Below are 16,310 nucleotides of genomic sequence, written 5' to 3'. Positions count from 1 at the left end.
TAAAAAGTGGTTACCATTAGATTCGAATGAATCCTGGAGATGAATGGAAAACTGCTTTTAAGAGCAAATATGGGCTTTATGAGTGGTTAGTTATGCCTTTCGGCTTGACTAATGCACCTAGCATTTTCATGAGATTAATGAATCATGTTTTTAAGGATTTTCATGGAAAATTTGTTGTGGTGTACTTCGATGATATCTTGGTCTTTTCTAACACTTTAGAAGAGCATGTAGAACACCTAAAACAAGTTTTTGAAGTTCTTATAAAGCAATTTTTATTTGCTAATCTTAAAAAGTGTACTTTTTATGTGGATCGTGTGATTTTCTTGGGTTTTGTAGTTAGTTCTAAAGGAGTTGAGGTTGATGAAGAGAAAATCAAAGCAATAAAAGAATGGCCTAAACCTAAGAGTGTAACTGAAGTTAGGAGTTTTCATGGACTTGCTAGTTTTTATAGGAGGTTTGTGAGAGACTTTAGTACCATTGCTTCTCCTTTAACTGAAGTTATTAAAAAGGATAAGATTTTTAAATGGGGAAAAGAACAAGATGATGCTTTTAACTTGTTGAAAGAAAAGTTATGTTCTACTCCATTGTTACAATTGCCTGATTTTTCTAAATCTTTTGAAATTGAATGTGATGCTTCGGGCAAAGGAATAGGTGTTGTTTTGATGCAAGATTCTAAACCTATTGCCTACTTTAGTGAAAAGTTGAGTGGAGCCACATTGAACTATTCCACTTATGACAAAGAGCTATATGCTTTGGTAATGGATTAAGCCACAAGGCAACATTACTTGTGGCCAAGAGAGTTTGTCATTAAAACTGATCATGAATCCTTGAAATACTTGAAGAGTCAAGGTAAGATTAGTAGAAGGCATGCTAAGTGGGTTGAATTCATTGAAACGTTTCCTTATGTAATTTCTTACAAACAAGGGAAAGAAAATGTTGTTGTTGATGCACTTTCAAGGAGGTATGTCTTAGTTTCTACCCTGACTTCTAAATTAATGGGTTTTGATCAAATCAAGGGACTTTATGCTAATGATGTTGATTTTGGCAAATTTTTTGCAGATTGTAAGTTGAGTCCTTTTGAGAGGTTTAACCTCCAAGATGGCTTTCTCTTTAAGGAAAATAAGTTGTGTATTCCTAATTTCTCTTTACGTGAAGTATTTGTAAGGGAAGCACATTGTGGAGGGCTTATGGGACACTTTGGAGTCCCAAAGACACTAGACATACTGGCTAAAAATTTCTTTTGGCCTGGAATGAGAAAAGATGTTGAAAGAATGTGCGCACAGTGTTTGGAATGTAAACAAACTAAATCTAAAGTGTTACCACATGGTCTTTACACGCCATTACCTGTTCCTACTTCACCTTGGATTGATATTTCCATGGATTTTGTGTTAGGTTTGCCTAGAACAAGATATGGTAAGGATAGTATATTTGTTGTGGTAGATAGGTTCTCCAAAATGGCTTATTTTATTCCTTGTTTAAAGACTAATGATGCCTCACATGTTGCTGGTCTTTTTGTAAAAGAGGTTGTCAAATTTCATGGTATACCTAGAACTATTGTTAGTGATAGGGATGCTAAGTTTTTGAGCCACTTTTGGCGTGTGTTTTGGGGAAAGTTAGGTACTAAATTGTTGTTTTCTACTTCTTGTCACCCATAAACTGATGGACAAACTGAAGTAGTTAATAGAACCTTAGAAAACATGTTGAGGGCTGTTTTGAAAAGTAAATTAACTTCATGGGAAGATCACTTACCTATGATTGAATTTGCTTACAATAGAACAATCCATTCTTCTACAGGTATGTCTCCTTTTGAGGTTGTTTATGGTTTTAATCCCTTCACTCCCCTTGATTTATTACCATTACAAACTAATGATATTGCTAATCTTGATGGTAGGACAAAGGCTGAGATGATGAAAAAAATTCATGAACAAACAAGGCTTGCAATTGAGAAGAAAAATGAGCAAACTGCCTTGAGAAAGAATAAGAGACGAAAGCAAGTTATTTTTAAAACTGGAGATTTAGTTTGGGTTCACTTTAGAAAGGAGAGATTTCCTTCCAAAAGGAAGTCAAAGTTGCATCCTAGAGGAGATTGCCCATTTCAAGTCCTTGAAAGGATTGGAGACAATGCTTACAAGTTGGACCTTCCTGGTGAGTTCCAAGTAAGTGCCACATTTAATGTTGCTGACTTATCTTTGTTTGATGTAGGATCGAATTCGAGGACGAATTCTTTTCAAGAAGGGGGGAATGATAGCATCAAGAACAAGGATATAGTTAAGGACAATGATAGAGATGATAGAGTTTTGGAAGCTCCAAGGAGTATTAGCGTGATGGTAATTGAGTGGTTATGATAATAAGTGTACGAGGCATATTATAGGTGATTTGGGGTCTAAGGAGAGGCTTAAGTCCAAGTTGAAAATTTTCATTATAGCTGAAAATTTTCAAATGAGTATGCACAAGACCTCACTTTGGGCAAGCATATCTACCTGGATACAATGAGTTGTGTGATTCACAACCTATCAAATTAAATCCCTTTGAGTCTAGTTTCCAACGCAACAAACCGTTCGTCATTTGGAGGTGTATACAGAAAGCTAAGACCATTTTACTGGGCACATTTTACTGGGCAGGTGTCACTAGCGCGAACAGGAGCGCGAAGTCGCGCGTTTTTGCTGAGTACTCTGCCTCCCGCACGCGAACAGGCGCGCGAGCTCGCGCGTCTGGAAGGTTTTAAATATCTTAAAGACCGGAAATAAGAGAAATTGAGTCATTTCTCAAGCTTAGGGCTTCCTCTACACCCCCAACTCGACCAAGGCATCCAATTGCACACCTAAGGTGAGTTTTTAAGTGTGTTGTCATGGTGATTTCACTTCTCAATCACTAGTTACAACATGATTTTGATTGGGTTTCATAGGATTTCTTCAAAATCTCAAGAACACCCCAAAAGTTGTCTTTCAAGATTTGGTCTACAAGAGGTAATCCTACACCCTTAGACTTACATATATGGTGTTATTATGGAATTATGAGTATGAATCAAGTATTACAACTTATGGTATGGTGATTGGAAGTCATAAATTCCCAATTTAAATGCATGACCATGGTAGGGATTTAAAGGTGATTATTTGATAGGATTTGTTGGTTGGGTGTGAATGGATGGTCATACATATGTTGTTGGAAGTTATAAATTGTTAGGAATGATGGTGGAATGAATTGTTGGTTAATGGTGATAGTTGAATGAACCAACACTATAGTTATGAGGTGTAAATATCTATGCCTACAAGGTGTTTGATAATATGCCTAAATGGCATAAGTTATGGAATTTATTACTAATAGTGGGTTCCATTGGATGTTGTTGTTGTAGATTGAAGGTTCTTAGTAGTGTGGATCATTGTAGTATCACTAAGGGGCAAATTGAGGTATGTAAGGCTAACTCTTTACGTTTGGGAATATCTATGATTCTCCCTACGTCCCATTCATCATGAACATTACTAGTTTCCTCAGAAAGTAATTATGTCTTGGTTCCATGAATAGAAGTAGAACTTATATTCTCTAGATGACATAGTTTCATAATCATTCGATATTCTATGAGTTTCAGTTATGACAAATCAACTTATTATGAATACTCATCTCAGTTTAATCCTATTCACTATACCAGTATCATGTAAGTCAGTATGGCTCATTATTTCAGTATCACATATTACAGTATGATTCTCAATTCTTGATTTAAATTCCTGAATGTTGAACACCTGCATTTGGGCCTGAGGCCGCAGTTTATGCTTTATGTATTTTGGACCTGAGGTCGCAGTTATGTATACGTATACTTGGGCCGGGGGCCGCAGTTGTGCACATATATATATATATATATATATATTGGGCCTGAGGCCGCAGTTTAATGTTCAGATAAACAGGTTGTTCATCATTCAGAAGAGGGAGTATTCACATCCTTACTTCCTTGTTCAGTTATCAGTTTATCAGCTAGCAGTTCAGTTTCAGTTTCAGTGTTGATAGTTCTTTTGTTCAGCTATTTTACATACCAGTACAATTCAAATGTACTGACGTCCCTTTTGCCCAGGGCCTGCATCTCGTGATGCAGGTAATGATTTACAGGTTGATGATTTAGAGCGCTAGGATTCTCGTACCAGCTATTTGGTGATCCCCAGTTCTTTCAGGGCATTATCATTGCTACAGTCTTCAGTATTCACATACAGTCAATGTTTTCAGTACTCAAATAGAGGCTTCATAGACTAGAGTAATAGTTAGACAGAGTCACAGGCTTTTCATATTAAGTTATGTTGGTTACAAATATGTTTCAGAATTGTATTAGTATTTTTGCACTTTGATTTATATCATCCAGACTTTCGGTATATCAGCATGTGTTAGTTTATCTTCTGCATTCAGTATGTTATGATACCACATGTTGATTCAGCCAGCCAGTTGGTTCGCTCGGTCACATGTAGTCAGGCACCGAGTGCCGTGTTACGTCCAGGCCCATGTTCGGGGCGTGACAATATAGTTAAGGACAATGATAAAGATGATAGAGTTTTGGAAGCTCCAAGGCCATTTACAAGATCTCAAGCTAAAGAGTTGCAAGCTAAGGTTGCTAGACTTCAATGGCAAATAAAGAAGCTTTTAATTGTAGAGGAAGAGCTCAAGCCCAAAGGAGATGAACTGTCCAAGTTTTACAATTATTTGGTAGTCCAAATTAAAGTCCAAGAGGAGGAAGATTGGGTTATCAAATCAGCCCTTGAAGTCCACCAATAGGGCTCAAAATGACCTTAAAAGAGGTCCAAAAGGGGGTGTTTCAAAAGGAGCCCAATTGGAGTCCAAACCAATGGCCCAAACTAATAGTTTTAAGGCCCAAATCTGCCCCAAAAGGATTTGGCCGCCCCCCACTTAATTTTGATGGCTTTTGTTACCCCTTAGGAGCCACCTACCTAAGTTTGATGGCTATTGTGACCCCTAGCAGCCCCCTACCTAATTTAGATGACTTTTTAGCAACCCCCTACATTATTTTAAGTGCTTTTAACTCCTATAAATAAGGAGTTCTTCTCATTCATAAGACTACATTTTTTTGATTAAGTATATCATACTTTGAGAGTTCTTTTGAACCTTTGTTACTTGTGCTTTGAGATTTATCTTTCAACCTTTACTAGTTCTTAGTTCAAGGTAGTAAGATTACTTCTCTTTTATGATATCTTTGATTCCTTTGTGGTATTCTTAGAAGGCGATTAATACTAGTTATTAATTGTTGTCTCAAGTTACTCGTAAAGTGGTCAAGATCTGAATCTATTGTTTTGATTTGCTTTTTAAGTAAAGGCGTTTGATTTCTTCGATAAATCAAGACGTTGTTACTTTGATCTTGTCAAGGCTATATAACTTGTGTTCTTGGAAGTTCTTGGAATTCTTTCCTTGAATTCTTCCCATATCCTTTATTTTCATCTCTTTAATTCTAGTTGTTCAATTCCTCTTCTCAAATTCTTACTCTAATTTGGATTCCCGACCTAGTTGTTATCACCTCATTTCCCTCTCCTTCGTTCCTTCAATTTCGTAAATCGCCAACGTTTTTACAAAAGCCCTTTCTGGCCCTACTCACCGTCTAATTTTGGGCAAGTTGGGGGTTGCTTCTCCTCCCTCCAACTTGAGGGGGGATGTTGGACCACGGATTTCGACTTTCTCCGATGATAATGGTGATTAGCAGAAGAGAAAGTTGGGTAAAGAAGACGACCTAAGGACATTAAGGTTCAAAGACAAGGCACAAGCTTTGTCGGACTCTTCGAGGTTATGTCTGAACAAGGATACAATATAATGATCTAAGATGGCATTTGATTTTTTTGGCCTATAGTGAAGTGGACTATTTTTGGATTATCACTTCGGCCCAGACTTTCACTTGGACCTTTCTGAATTATACTAGAAGATTCCTTTTATATTTAATTGTAAATAGATTTTTCTTATTCTTGTATTTATCTTATAGTTGGTTATTCTTTTACCAATAGTATAGGGACAACTGTCATAGGTTATTATACATAGATTCTTTTTTAGTTGTATAAAGGAACATTTTGTACAAAGGAGAATTCATTTAATACATAGAAAATTTCCTAAATTTTGTTCTTTACATCATGTTTTCTAATATGGTATCAGAGCTATAAGGTACAATCTTTTGGCTTCATTTTTTTAGTCGTCTTCTTCATCAGCTTCATCTTTCACCATGGGAGATACATATGATGATGTTTCTACTTATGTCACTCGTACTCCTCAAGTGACGCAGGTTGTTGATCCTACTGCAGACTCCGTCATGCTCGATTCATCTCATCCTTTCTACCTCCACCCATCAGATTCTCCTGGGATGGTGCTTGTTAGCTCCATTTTTTATGGGAAAGGTTATGGAGGGTGGCGAAGGGTCATTTTCATTGCCTTGTCAGCTAAAAACAAACTTGGATTTATATCAGGTTCCTTTCCTCAACCCAAAATTTCATCAGACTCTTTCAAGCCATGGACAAGGTGTAACGGTATGGTCATCTTTTGGGTTTTGAACTCTCTCTCTAAAGAAATAGCTGAGAGTGTGCTTTATTCCAAAACTGCCAGGGACATTTGGAATGAGCTTGAGGAGCGATTTGGGCAGAGCAATGGTCCTCAGCTCTATCAACTACAAAAGGAAATCACAGAGTTAGCCCAAGCAAACCTGGACATTGCTGGATATTATACCAAGCTGAAACGACTTTGGGATGAGTTAGACAGCTTGGACATTACACAACATTGTACCTGTGATTGTTCATGTGGAGGAAAGGAGAAACACTACAAGTCTCAACAAGATGAGAGACTTATTCAATTTCTCATGGGGCTCAATAATGCATATGCTGCAGCTAGGAGCAGCTTGCTTATGCTATCTCCATTACCTTCAGTTAACCATGCTTATTCCCTCCTGATTAGGGATAAGAAACAAAGGAAAGTGCAGATCTCTCAGCATGTTCTTCCTCAGAGTGCTTTTGTTGCATCTCAGTAGTCTTATGGAGTTGGTCGCAAATACTCCCCTGATAAGAAGCAAACACAGAGGCAAAGAAGGGCAATCAGTTCTGTGCTTATTGCAAGAAACAAAATCACAGCATAGAAAACTGTTATAGGTTGATTGGGTTTCCAGCTGATTTCAAGTTCACCAAGTCCAATAAAAAGTTTTCTGGACCTAGAAGCAATGCAGCTGTCTCAGTTGAAGATTCAGGATCTTCATCTATCACCTCAGGAGCATGTTGATACCCAATTTTTTCCTATGTATTTTTGTATACAAAATACTTTCAAAATAGCATGTACATGCATACATAAGCATACCCAAGTGTTTTGGTATTTTTTCCTAATTTTTTTTAAGATTTTTAAAATCAATTTATTGTCTATTTTAGCAGTACAAAATCCATAATTATTCCCAAATTCATCAATTGGGTGAATGATTTATTTTATTCCCATATTTATACCAAAATATAGTTAAGATAATTTTTGTACATTTTTTTACAAATTTATTTGGCATTTAAAAGACTAAATTGCATGCAATTGCAATTATAGCCTATTTTAAGATTAATAGCATTTCATAATTGTAAAATTTATTCCAGAATTTTTAAATTAATATTTTTATATTATTAACTGGCTCAGTACTTTTAATTTGCTTTTAAAATTATTTTTACTATTTTTTATAAAATAAAAGGAAAAACTGGCTATTTAACATTTAGCCTCATTCCATTTCAATTACAGCCTATTTACATTTCAATTTTATCCCTCAAATTAACCCAATCCTAAACCCCAGCTGGACCGTCCCAATTTCATCTTTTACCCGACCCATGACCCAATTAAAAAAACCCGCCCGGTTTCCCATTTGATCCAGGTCGTTGATCAAAATGATCAACGACCATAATTTCCCCTTTCCTTTTTAATTTCCCAAACACCCCTAACCCTAATCACTTTCACCTAACTAGCCGCCTTTGAATCCCTTTGTCTCTCTCAAAGGTTCTTCGGAAACCTAGTCGACCTCCACCCTTTTCAACCGTTACTTCACCGGAATCCATGGCTTCTCAAGCCATGGATGGCCTGTACTCACCCCCTCCACCATCAAACCATGGTTGTTCGAAGCTTCGAGGCCCCAATCCAATGGTTCTCTTTAGATCCTGCTCAGATCTGTAGATCTATGGCTTCTCCGGCCATGCTCCGGCATATTCAAGTACTAGAAGCCTTTTCTGACCTCATCCAACTCAAGATCGGACCTTCTTCCAAGCCTTTCTCATTTCTAGGGTTTCTTTGAAATCCTAGCTATTCGAGGTTTTTCTCGGGTTGTTTTCTTAGATCCATGCTATATCTGTGTTCTACTGGAGTTTTAAAACGTTTTCCCCAATCTTCTCTTTCAAAATTTGTTTCTCTTCGATTTAGGGTTTCTGAAAAGTTTTAAAATGTTTTCTGACTCTTCTTCTTCTTTTCTTTGTGTGTATCGGCCTATGTTATGTTCTTATGTTTTCTTTTTATGCCTCGCATGATCTTCCCCTGTGTTCTTATGTTTGCTTTATTATGCATATTCTTCTACTATGCTCAGTTCTTTCTTCTACTGGTTTCTATGTCATGCTTTCACACGTTTATCTTATGTGTTTGTTTAACCTTGTGTCCCTTTACTGTATTTTATACTAAGCTCTTAGTTCTTATTTGCCTTCTTCTGGACTTTGTTCGAGTTCTTTCTAAACATGTTTCATCTACTGTTCTCTTAAGTGCTATGTTACCTGTTTTCTCCTCTGAACCTGTTTAAGTTCCGAGCTTTTCTTAAAATATGTCTTTATGCTTCAAATCAGTTTCTACACTATGTTTGCCTCGAACTTGTTATTGTATCTGCTTGTTTTTCTCATAAGTCTCTGAAAGAGATTCCTGAGCATGTTTCAATTACTTGCCTCCTCCTCTTTGTATCTTACTCGAGCTGGAAACCCTATGATTTGGGGTTTTTGGGAGAGTTCTGATCTGGTGTTCGGACTAGGGTTCTACTTTGGAACTCTGGGCTTTCTCAGACTCGTTTCGAGTCTATGTACTGAACTTGAATTTCTTTATTTTTGACTTTGAACTTTTCTACACTAGATCTTTCTAATTAGCATGACAGTTCTTTCCTGTTTGACATGTCTGTATGCTTTATATATGAAGAATTCTTCCTTCAAAAAAGGTTTGTCAATTTGTGATTGATTCAGAATTTCTTTTTTAATAAGGTTCGATTGATTGTTACTAATTTTCTTTAATTAAACCTTTCTTCACCTTTTCTGGTTGGATTCATTCATACCAAAACTCAATTTCTGATTTTACTGGCTGTTGATTGATTGCATTTCCTTATTTGCACAAACCGTGTTGATATCAAACTCTTTCCTTAAATAGTTTCTATGTATTTTCCCTTCTTGTACTACTTTAGAAAAGATTTTAATTCAATTCTTTCCTTAATTGTCTTCTGCCCGTTTGAAATCAGAATCCCTTAACTGAAGAGGGATTCTGTGTGATTTATTGCAAACGATTCCCTTACCTTTTCTTACTTGTTTTCTGCACTATAAAAGGGGCACGACCCTTCTGCACTGAGACAACCTTGAACCTTCAGTTCAATACTTCGAATTCAATACTTTGCACACACACCTTTCAATTTCAATACTATACTCTCTTCTGAGAACTTTTGTACTGATTGCTTGCAATTTGGTTTACAAGACTTCAGCTTTCACTTATTTGTTTCCCTGAAACTGGTATGCCTTAGTTTCGATTTCAGCACCATCCCTATGTGTTTATTTTACAGTTGCTACGTTCTTGTCTATTTGTTGTTCATATTCTGTATTGAATATGCTACTCTCTCATTGCATCCGCTGTTTGTTATGAACTCCTTATACCCCCATTCCCTTCTATGTGTTTGAGTTAAGGTTCACGACCTGACAACATCCAAATTGTTGCTTAGGTCTGAACCTGATCCTCAATGGATCTCAACTCTCAAAATGTGGCTAATAGGCTAGTCAGGGGTGTGCCAGCACTCCTGATTGCTGGGCATGACCACCAGCCTGCCATGGCTCTCCCTGATTCCCCCCTTGTTCACTTACACTCCCTCTTAGATTCTAAGTTCTGCCCCCCTCTTATGAGCCTTGCTTTGGGACCTTGAGTTCCCTCTGAGTATAGGATTCTACCATGTCTATAGGACGCCTGCACTTTCATAATCGTTTTAAAACCAACAACGCCTAGAAATCATGCCTATAGGAGCAACCTTTGAATCTGATTCGCTTATGCCATCTGCAAGTTTAAAATCAGTTGCAATGTTGTCTAAAATCTGCGGAACTTTCGTTTTTTCTATAATCAGTAAGTTTTCTTTAAAATCGGAGCAAGCACTGTTAGATATCATGCCTATAGGTCTCACTTAGGCAAAACATTAGGTAATTAATTAATTGCATCAGTCTTTGATAAATTACAACCAGGGAAGGCTAATTCAGACTCCTCATCTGAGAAATATGTGATGAATCAGCCTATCCCATGCTTTAATTTGATTTCAGACCATAACCAGTACATGCAAGACATGCTAAACAATTTGTCTTTAAGTGAGGAGGCATGTCTGAGCCTTTTAAATTGTTATGTGTTTCCCATATCCGCCTTATGTGTTTTTCATTGTCGCTTTAGAATTTTATCCTTTTAAACCATACAAAGCCCAAATTTCCCTTCCCTTTAGGACTAGTAGTCCCAAATGCCTCCGGGACTGATAGGATTGGGGCGAGTACTAGCATGCAATAAGTAACGACACCATTCTGCGCTTTACTACCTTAACGGGGTGGGGAGGGTAGATATGGATATGATGACCGGTGCGCTAATAGCACGTGTAACCCCTCTTTTGAGGAGCGATTGTCGGTTGTTGCATTGATATGATCCATATTGTTTGTAAACCTATGACCCCTTTTTCTTCTAACCCATTTTATTGTCCGAACTATTTCTGCTTTCCTTATTCTCTTCAAACTTTCAATTTGCTTGCAATAAGATGTGAAAATCACCTTCTATTTGAGGCCCTTAATTGCTTACTTGATTATGTGAAGTCACAATTGTAACATGGCCGGGAACCACATTAGTGGATCTTGAGGGGTGTCTAACACCTTCCCCTCGAGATAATTTCTAGCCCTTACCCGAACTCTGGTTCTTCAAACTCAAACCCTTCTTAGTGTCCTAATGCACTTAATCATTAGGTGGCGACTCTTCAAGTTCCAAAACCCAATTCCCAAGAGAGAACGAGTTGTCCTCCCAAATGTCACAAGCCCGATTTCGCGAGAAAAAGGGGGCGCGATAGAGCACAACCAATGACCCAAGATCAATTTCACAACCTATATCAGTTGCTTCAGACTGTCAAACTTGGTACTCAGACAGATCAGCCCACTGATGACACAATTTCTACAAATTGTGCTGGTATCTCTTTTCCTTCTCCTTCTTCTAAAAACCTATATTAGTGTTTCTTTAAATTCAATATCCTGGATACTAGACTCAGGAGCTTCAGAACACATGACTTCCAATTTAGCACTTCTATTTAATGTGCAGCTTCTTCATAAACCTATATGTGTCACCTTACCTAACTCAGCCAAGGTATTGGTATTCAAATCAGGATGTTTCACAATTCTGCCTGGTTTTATCCTCACCCATGTTCTGTTTGTTCCTAGCTTCAATTACAACTTGTTGTCTGTGCACAAATTGTGTCTACAATTCCACTCCATCCTAATGTTTTCTTCTTTTGGTGGTACTTTGCAGGCCCCTTCACTGAAGAGGCTAATGGTGCTTGGTAAAGTCAGTCGAGGGATCTATGTTTTCAACTCTGCTGTTACAAGTCAAGTAAAGCCTAGATTAGTTATTTCTAGTTTAATCAAGGCTATTAACCATTCTATTTGTAATCAAAGTGCTACTGCACTAAGTTCTTCTACTTTATGTTTAGGAGCAGTTTCTTCTAATGTAAGACTTTGGCACCCTAGACCGGGCCATATGCCATTTTCAAATACGAAATGTATTCCTTCTATCTCTTTACCATCTACTGATTCTTCCATTAATCCTTGAGATATTTGTTCAAAAGCTAGGCGGACAAAATTACCTTTTCCTTCTAGTACTATCACTTCTAAGCATATATTTGATCTCATACATATAAACACACGGGACCTTATCACACTCTAACTTATGATGGTTATAGATACTTCCTTACTATTGTTGGCGATTATACTAGAGGGACATGGACTTTTCTTCTCACCACTAAATCCAATGCTTTCCTAGTTCTATTATAATGACCCATATTCCAGCTCCTAGACCTGAAGTTCTGTCACAAAATTTCAGTTATGCACAAGGTACTGATTCTTATGGTCATTGTAATACAGCATATTGGGCTACAAACATGGGGTATCAACACCATTTCAATCAAACACCTCCTCTATACACTTCTAATTTCAGTCCACAGCATCCTTGGCAAGTCTCAAGTGCCCAACATGTCCCTTGTATCTACCAGCCGTCAGATGTTGCTGTTGCTGTTCCTAATTTTTGGACTTCAGGCGGGGTTTCGGAAGGAGCTGCGGCTATGGGTTCCGTCGCAGACACAAGAATGATAGGCCCCAACTGTAGATTTGAACATCCTACTCCTCCTGTGTCATTTCATTGGCAACAGTCTCCTGTCAGCACTTCTATTTCTCATTTCTCTCCAAAAGACCTTTGGATTGATGAGGTGAATCCCACTGTTATCCCCAGTAACACCAGCTTCAACGAAGAAAGACCAAGCAGAACTTATGTCGTTCATCATCCACACCTCACCAACAATTCCCCTATCTGTGAATTTGGAGCGGATACTATCTCTTCTCAGGAGGTTTGTGTCCCTAGAACTTCTATCTTAGATGTCATAGTTGCAAACAACAAGGATAGTAGTAGTATGAATTTGGATTTGGAGGTTGACTTAGAAGAACATGGAGCTAATAAGGAAGAGAACAAGTTTGTCTGCCCCTCACCCCTTGATGTGACTGCGCACAAGATGTTTGATGAAATGTCAGTTAATGAAATAGGGGAGCCTTTTGATTAATCAGTTTCTCCTAAAATGAATGAGATTAAGGAAATGGTGCAGAAGCTTGCGTTGCAAATGACTAGCCTAAGCTCGAGGCAAGATAGACAAGTTCAACGATTATCTTCTCAACTGAGGGAAATTAAAGATTCATGGGAAACTAAGAGGAATTTGGATGACCACACCTATCTTGTCATGGCGGAGGTCAAGAAGAGGGAGATTGAACAAAGAAATTGTCCCTTGATCGATGAGAGGCCTGAGGCAATCAATATTGTGTTGAACAACAATGCTAGCAATCACATTATTCATGTTCCTGCAGTTGTAGCTACTGCTGTAGTAGCTGAAAAGAATCATCATGTCATGCAAGATCCTATCACTACTTGGAAGAAGTATATGTCTGAGGAAAATCTGACCAGTGAGGTGGAGTTAAAAGGTATAGATAAGAAGATTGACAAGTTGGTTAAAGAGGTTGAGTTTGCAGATGCAAGCCCTGTTCGGGATCGTAGCCAGCTGCTAGAGCATGTATTTGCTGATCCTAGAAGCTGCAGAATTGGCCCTGATCCAAGGCACAAAGGTACTCAATATTCTCTTATGGTTAATAATGCAGTACGCAGAACTAGAGCAACCTCCAAGTCTGTAAAGAAGAAAAAGAAGAAAAGTTCACTTTCTAATGATTTCTCTAATATGGTGAAAAGCTCGATCAGTAACAAAGAGAATATGACTACTGTTAAAGGTGATACTCATCTTGGTGCTGGTGATTTTGATAATAGAGTTGATGTTCAGCTTGTTGTATGTTTCAAGAAGGATGGAACCATGGTGGATGGTCCTAAACCTGTTGAAACCACTTTTACACAGACTAAATTTGAAATACCTTGTTCAGATCTGACTAAATTTGAAATACCTTGTTCAGATCTGCTTGACAAATTTAAAAACCTTGTTCAAGATGTCTTGAGAGATACTAGATTCTCATTTAGTGATATTCCAGAGGTGATTTCTGTTGGTGGTTCAACACTAATACCAACTGTTCTTGATGATATGGTTGATCCTGATAAAACTGTTGTTAATGGAACTGCAGTGATGACTGGCGTATTAGCCAATGAGGAGAACGAGGGTTTTGCATTGCTCAAAACAGCTACTGACAAATCAGGTTATACTGAAGAAGTGATCATTGGGATGAATGTTGCTGCATCTGGAGTTTATGGGAAGGACAAAATTTGTGATCTGAACTTCAAAAGAAAAGTTGCTGAACTATGGAGCAAGTCTTTGATGGTGGATTGCAATCTCAAGGCTCCCTTGCCCTTGTCCTTGTCCTCGTCCTTAGATCAGATCTTTGCTACAACAATTATGAATGAGAAAAATGTAGCTGAGTTAATCTTATCGCAATCCCAGGTTCTAATTCTACTGGAAAGATGAATTTTATTATAGTAGAGGCCTGCTCACCTACATGGGCGAAGGCTGATGCTACAGATTGTACTCATGAAACTGTTAGGAATTCTCTTGACATAGATCCTCCAAAGATCTTTGAATTTATCCCATGGTGGCAAAGTGGTGTACCTTTGAGGACCCTTTTCCCAGCTGCTGCAGTAACTGTGGTGCTCAAATCTTTCATTCGATTTTGTCAGAGCAAGAAATATGATGTATTTGGTCAAAGGAGGTATGATAATGATTGATGTGAATTTAGGAGCCCAATTACAGCAGTATAGATGCAGTGACAGTATTATCAATTGAAATCAATAAGTTATTTTATCTTTTATTTTCCTTTTCATTTCCTGGTTTGAGCTCCTTTCAATCCTAAATTCTCTCTGCTTGTATGGAAGTCTTGCTGGAGCAGTTTCAAGTTCAAGAACCTTGAGGGATATTTGTGGGATTCTAGAATTATTTATATAGTTGCTTGCTTTATTTGTCTTATTGGGAGTGCTATGTTCCTTTGGAAGCACCAGAAACTCAAGAATATTATGAAAGGAATCACCATATCAAAGTGGACATCATTCCATAGTCTTGGTTTAAGTGAATTTGAAAGACATGATGGCTTAGATGAAACTAACGTAACTAGAAATGGAGCTTCAGGAAGGGTGTACAAAGCTTTCAGATGTCTTGTGCCTTTGGCCCAAAGTCTTACATGGTCGGTTGGAGTTTTTAGTTCCAAGGGAGTTCTTCTCGATCTTTTTGACGCCTGGAAAAAGATGAAGAATATCAGGCTTTATGTTAGGATGTTTGTCCTTGTGGATAGCTATGAGGAACTTAGTTCACAGAGAACTCAGGTGTGCAAAAATCTTGCAAGTTGAAGTTATGCAAAATCTAGTTGCTAGCGTGATTCCTACAACTGAAAAATCACAACTGTATTGTGAAAATGGTGACGAAATAATGCGAATTGTTGTTCCCTCTTTCACTCTTGTGTGTTTCATTGGTCCATGCCTCATTAACGGATAAAATTAAGTGGAGACTGCTTGGTACACTCCATTTTATTCATGTGCGTCATGACTTTGTGCTGAATGTCAGATTTTAGTTTTTTGCTCTTGTAGCAGAGCAGTCTGCTTTCCACCAGCTTAGATCAGTTGAGCAACTCTGTTATATCATTGTGCTTTGGCAAAGAAGTGGTTGTTTTGTTAATGGGATACAAATTGTCATTCAATCAATTCCAAAGAACACCAAATTTATTGCCTCAAGGGTGGAGTTCCTTCTGAAGTTGTTTGAGAGCAAACTTTATGAGAAATCTTGTTTCCCATCTGATGCTAACACGGAAGGGACGTGCTATTCCAGACAGGGCAGCAGGATGGTTGATGTCTATTACTGCTAAATTTCAAGATTTCCTAGTTTTAGGGAGATATCTTATAATTGGTGATCCCGATGGTAATGTCACCCTTGAGGACAAGGGTGATTTGAAGGGAAGGGATCTGATACAATTTAAATTGGAAGTGCCACATTTTCATTCTTTGCATTTTGATTCCTTTAGTTTCTCTAATTACACAGTTGCCCCATTACTATTTTAATAGTTGAAGTTAGACCCGTGTCTTTGTTAGGGCTTCTATATATTCTGTTTTGTATCCATTTGAAGGTATGAATGAAAAATCCTTTTATCTTATTTGTATTATTTTCTTCTCTTCTTAGCTTAGCTTAGCTTTAGTTAGATCCTTCTTCCTCTGAAATTCATTATTCTTAACAGTTACCAAAAAGAACACTGCAGTGCCCGCTGCTAACGTAACGTGAAAGAAAGGAATGTAGGGGTAACCAAGGAAGCAGATGGTGAGGTGGAGAAAGATGAACAAATATGTACATGGGAGAGACAACA

The 16,310-nt window shown here is 37.8% G+C and overlaps 2 protein-coding genes across 2 annotated transcripts; both read left to right on the top strand.

The window, feature by feature from the left end:
- The first annotated feature begins 6,196 nt into the window (after nt 1-6,196).
- Nucleotides 6,197-6,991, top strand: LOC107791076 (uncharacterized). The gene has a single exon (XM_016613071.1). It carries the CDS (start codon nt 6,197-6,199, stop codon nt 6,989-6,991), a length of 795 nt encoding a protein of 264 aa, XP_016468557.1.
- Nucleotides 6,992-12,262: 5,271 nt separating this feature from the next.
- On the top strand, nt 12,263-15,410 carry LOC107796735 (uncharacterized). The gene is made up of 2 exons (XM_016619538.2): nt 12,263-13,595; nt 14,097-15,410. Exon 1 carries the CDS (start codon nt 12,263-12,265, stop codon nt 13,040-13,042), a length of 780 nt encoding a protein of 259 aa, XP_016475024.2. The 3' UTR covers nt 13,043-13,595; nt 14,097-15,410.
- The last annotated feature ends 900 nt before the right edge of the window (nt 15,411-16,310 follow it).

This window comes from Nicotiana tabacum, chromosome 1 (assembly GCF_000715075.1).
Source record: "Nicotiana tabacum cultivar K326 chromosome 1, ASM71507v2, whole genome shotgun sequence".
NCBI classification, from domain to species: Eukaryota; Viridiplantae; Streptophyta; class Magnoliopsida; order Solanales; family Solanaceae; genus Nicotiana; species Nicotiana tabacum.
The sequence above is the reverse complement of the archived record's forward strand: the minus strand, read 5'-3'. Positions and strand labels throughout refer to the sequence as shown.